This window comes from Terrapene carolina, unplaced genomic scaffold, assembly GCF_002925995.2.
Source record: "Terrapene carolina triunguis isolate 2854851 unplaced genomic scaffold, T_m_triunguis-2.0 Scaffold22284, whole genome shotgun sequence".
Lineage (NCBI taxonomy): Eukaryota > Metazoa > Chordata > Testudines > Emydidae > Terrapene > Terrapene triunguis.
Window position 1 is genome coordinate 1 of NW_020686635.1, and position 2,446 is coordinate 2,446.

At 61.7% G+C, this 2,446-nt stretch overlaps 1 protein-coding gene across 1 annotated transcript; it reads left to right on the forward strand.

Annotated features, from left to right (window-relative positions):
• Positions 1-112: 112 nt before the first annotated feature.
• Positions 113-2,329, forward strand: LOC113408704 (stomatin-like protein 2, mitochondrial; the record flags this gene model as incomplete). The annotated part of the gene is made up of 4 exons (XM_026662084.1): positions 113-196; positions 483-635; positions 1,848-1,947; positions 2,239-2,329. Coding segments are annotated over exons 1-4 (389 nt in total), but the record flags the coding sequence as incomplete, so codon positions are not given.
• Between the last annotated feature and the right edge of the window lie 117 nt (positions 2,330-2,446).

Genomic DNA, 2,446 nt, shown 5'->3' on the forward strand with positions numbered 1-2,446 from the left:
GCCCAGCGTCTCCCTGGTCCCGGGCGTGGAGGGAGTGTTTCCGGGGGGAAGGGTTTCGGTGGGGAACCGCGCGTCTCCCGCAGCCGGAAGTGTTCCCGGCGGAGCGGGAGGGGTTGGACCGGCCGCACACACCCGCTTCCGGCTGGGCGCGATGCTGGGCCGGGCGGCGCGCGGGACCGGGCGGCTCCTGCTGCAGGTGCGAGGCCGGGGCGGGACCGGCTGCCCCGGGAGGCGCCAGGATCCGCCCGCCCCCCAGCACCCGCTGGCCCCGGAGCCCCGCGGTTTGGGACAGGAAGTGGAGGGAGCGTTGGGAGAGTCACGCGGGCTGGCATGGAGACCCCCCCCCCGGGGCTCGCGCTGCCCCCTGGCGATCTGGGGCTCCCCGGGCTGAGTCCCCGCTGGGGGGGGGCAGGGCTGGCGGGGGGGGGGGCACTTATTGCACACTCATGGCCTGACTTGACTCTTCCCCCTTCTCTCCCCAGAGCTCCCGGTGGCCGGGGCCCGGGGCATGGCTGGCCCCAGCCCCAAAGCGATGCTCCTCCAGTCTGCCCAGGAACACCATGGTGCTCTTTGTGCCCCAGCAGGAGGCCTGGGTGGTGGAGCGAATGGGCAGATTTCACCGCATCCTGGAGCCCGTAAGGAGCCTCCTCGCCCCCTGAAGTCTGAGCGAGGGGCCCCCTGTGCGGAGTATGGAGCAAAAGGGATTGTGCTGCCAGCTCCCGTTCCCTTGCATCAGTCCTGTGCTTCACGCTCCTCCTCTTGCTGGCCCATGGGGGCTGGGCTGATTCCCCTGCCTGGCTTCATCAGCCAGCAGTGGCTGCAGAAACAGCGGGTTCCTCTTCTGGGGGAGAGGGAGGAAATTCCTGCCAGTGCTCCCACCCACCTGCTATGATGGGCCCGATGGGGAGTGTGAGTAGGTATCTGTGAGATGGGGTGGGAGAGCGTTAGAGCAGAGAGATCATAGTGGCTTCACCCCCCCACACACACTCATTCCTGATGGGGAGAGGTGATGAAAGCTAGAAACTGAATGTACTCGGTCTATGTTTTTCCTTGCTGAGTGCACCTGCCCTTCTGGGGTCTCCTGGTCCTCTTGCCCTGGCTGGATAGTGGGAGGGGGGGAGCTCCATGTGGGGCTGCGTTCTTGGCCGGAGAGAGATTTCCCTTACAGAGCATTAGACTGTTTGTAGTCCCTGTGCCATCCCAAGCTCTCTTTCTGTGGTAATCTCACCAGTCACCAGCTGGTGGCGCTGCAGGCACAAAGAGCGAGGCGATTGGGAACATGGGCATCTAAGGTGGCAGGTGGAAATAGGGTGACCAGATGTTCCGATTTTATAGGGACAGTCCAGATATTTGGGGCTTTTTCTTATATAGGCCCTTATTACCCCCACCCCCTGTCATGATTTTTCACACTTGCTATCTGGTCACCCTAGGTGGAAACAGCTGGGAAGCCGAACGCCCTGAGTGTGTAGAGCAAGTCAGGAATGGTGTCTCTAGCCTCTGTTTGCCAGAAGCTGGGATTGGGTGACAGTGGATGGATCAGTTGACTATTCCCTGTTCTGTTCATTCCCTCTGGGGCACCTGGCACTGGCCGCTATCGGAAGACAGGACACTGGGCTAGATGGACCCTTGGTCTGAACCAGTGTGGCCGTTCTTATGAGTCCATTGCACCCCCTGGGGCTACCCCTACACCCAGTGTGCGCTCAAGTTGCCCATGCAGTAGTCTCCAGCTTTGCTGTCCAGTTGGTGGGAGCTGACCCAGCATCCTGCTGTGCTCCCCCACTTAGTGCCTTCTGCTCTGAGGCCAGGACACTGGGCTTTACCTGCGGCTTTCTCTGCTCTCCTCCCAGGGTTTGAATTTCCTCATCCCACTGCTGGATCGGATCCGCTACGTACAGAGCCTCAAGGAAATCGTCATCAATGTCCCGGAGCAGTCGGCCGTCACGCTGGGTGAGGAGGAGCTCATCTGCCCTGCCTCCCCATCTCTGCATCCCAGGGGATGGGGAAGCGGCTGGGGGTGGGAGCCTTGTGGATTCCTTGGCTAGTACATGCAGATCTGCCCCTGGGGACCTGGACTTGGCCTTGTTCGTAGCGCTTTGGAAATGGGAAGTAGAGTATCCCCGTGAGCCCCTGCCTGATCCGTCCCTCTCTACGGGGGCAGGCTGCAGCTGCCACTTCCTCCCTGCTGGATCCAGGGAGATGCTGCCCTGGTGACAGGAATGTTCTCCTTTTCCCTCGCAGATAACGTCACCCTGCAGATAGATGGCGTCCTGTACCTGCGGATCATGGACCCCTATAAGGTACCAGCGGGGCTCAGTGTGGCCACAGAGATGTGAGGCGGCCACCTCCCACCGTGTAGGCATCGGCTAATGCTCCCTGCCCTGCACAGCTGGCAGCTGCTTGTGCAGAAAAACTGGGGGTGGGGGATCTCTGTCATCACTGGAAGGAC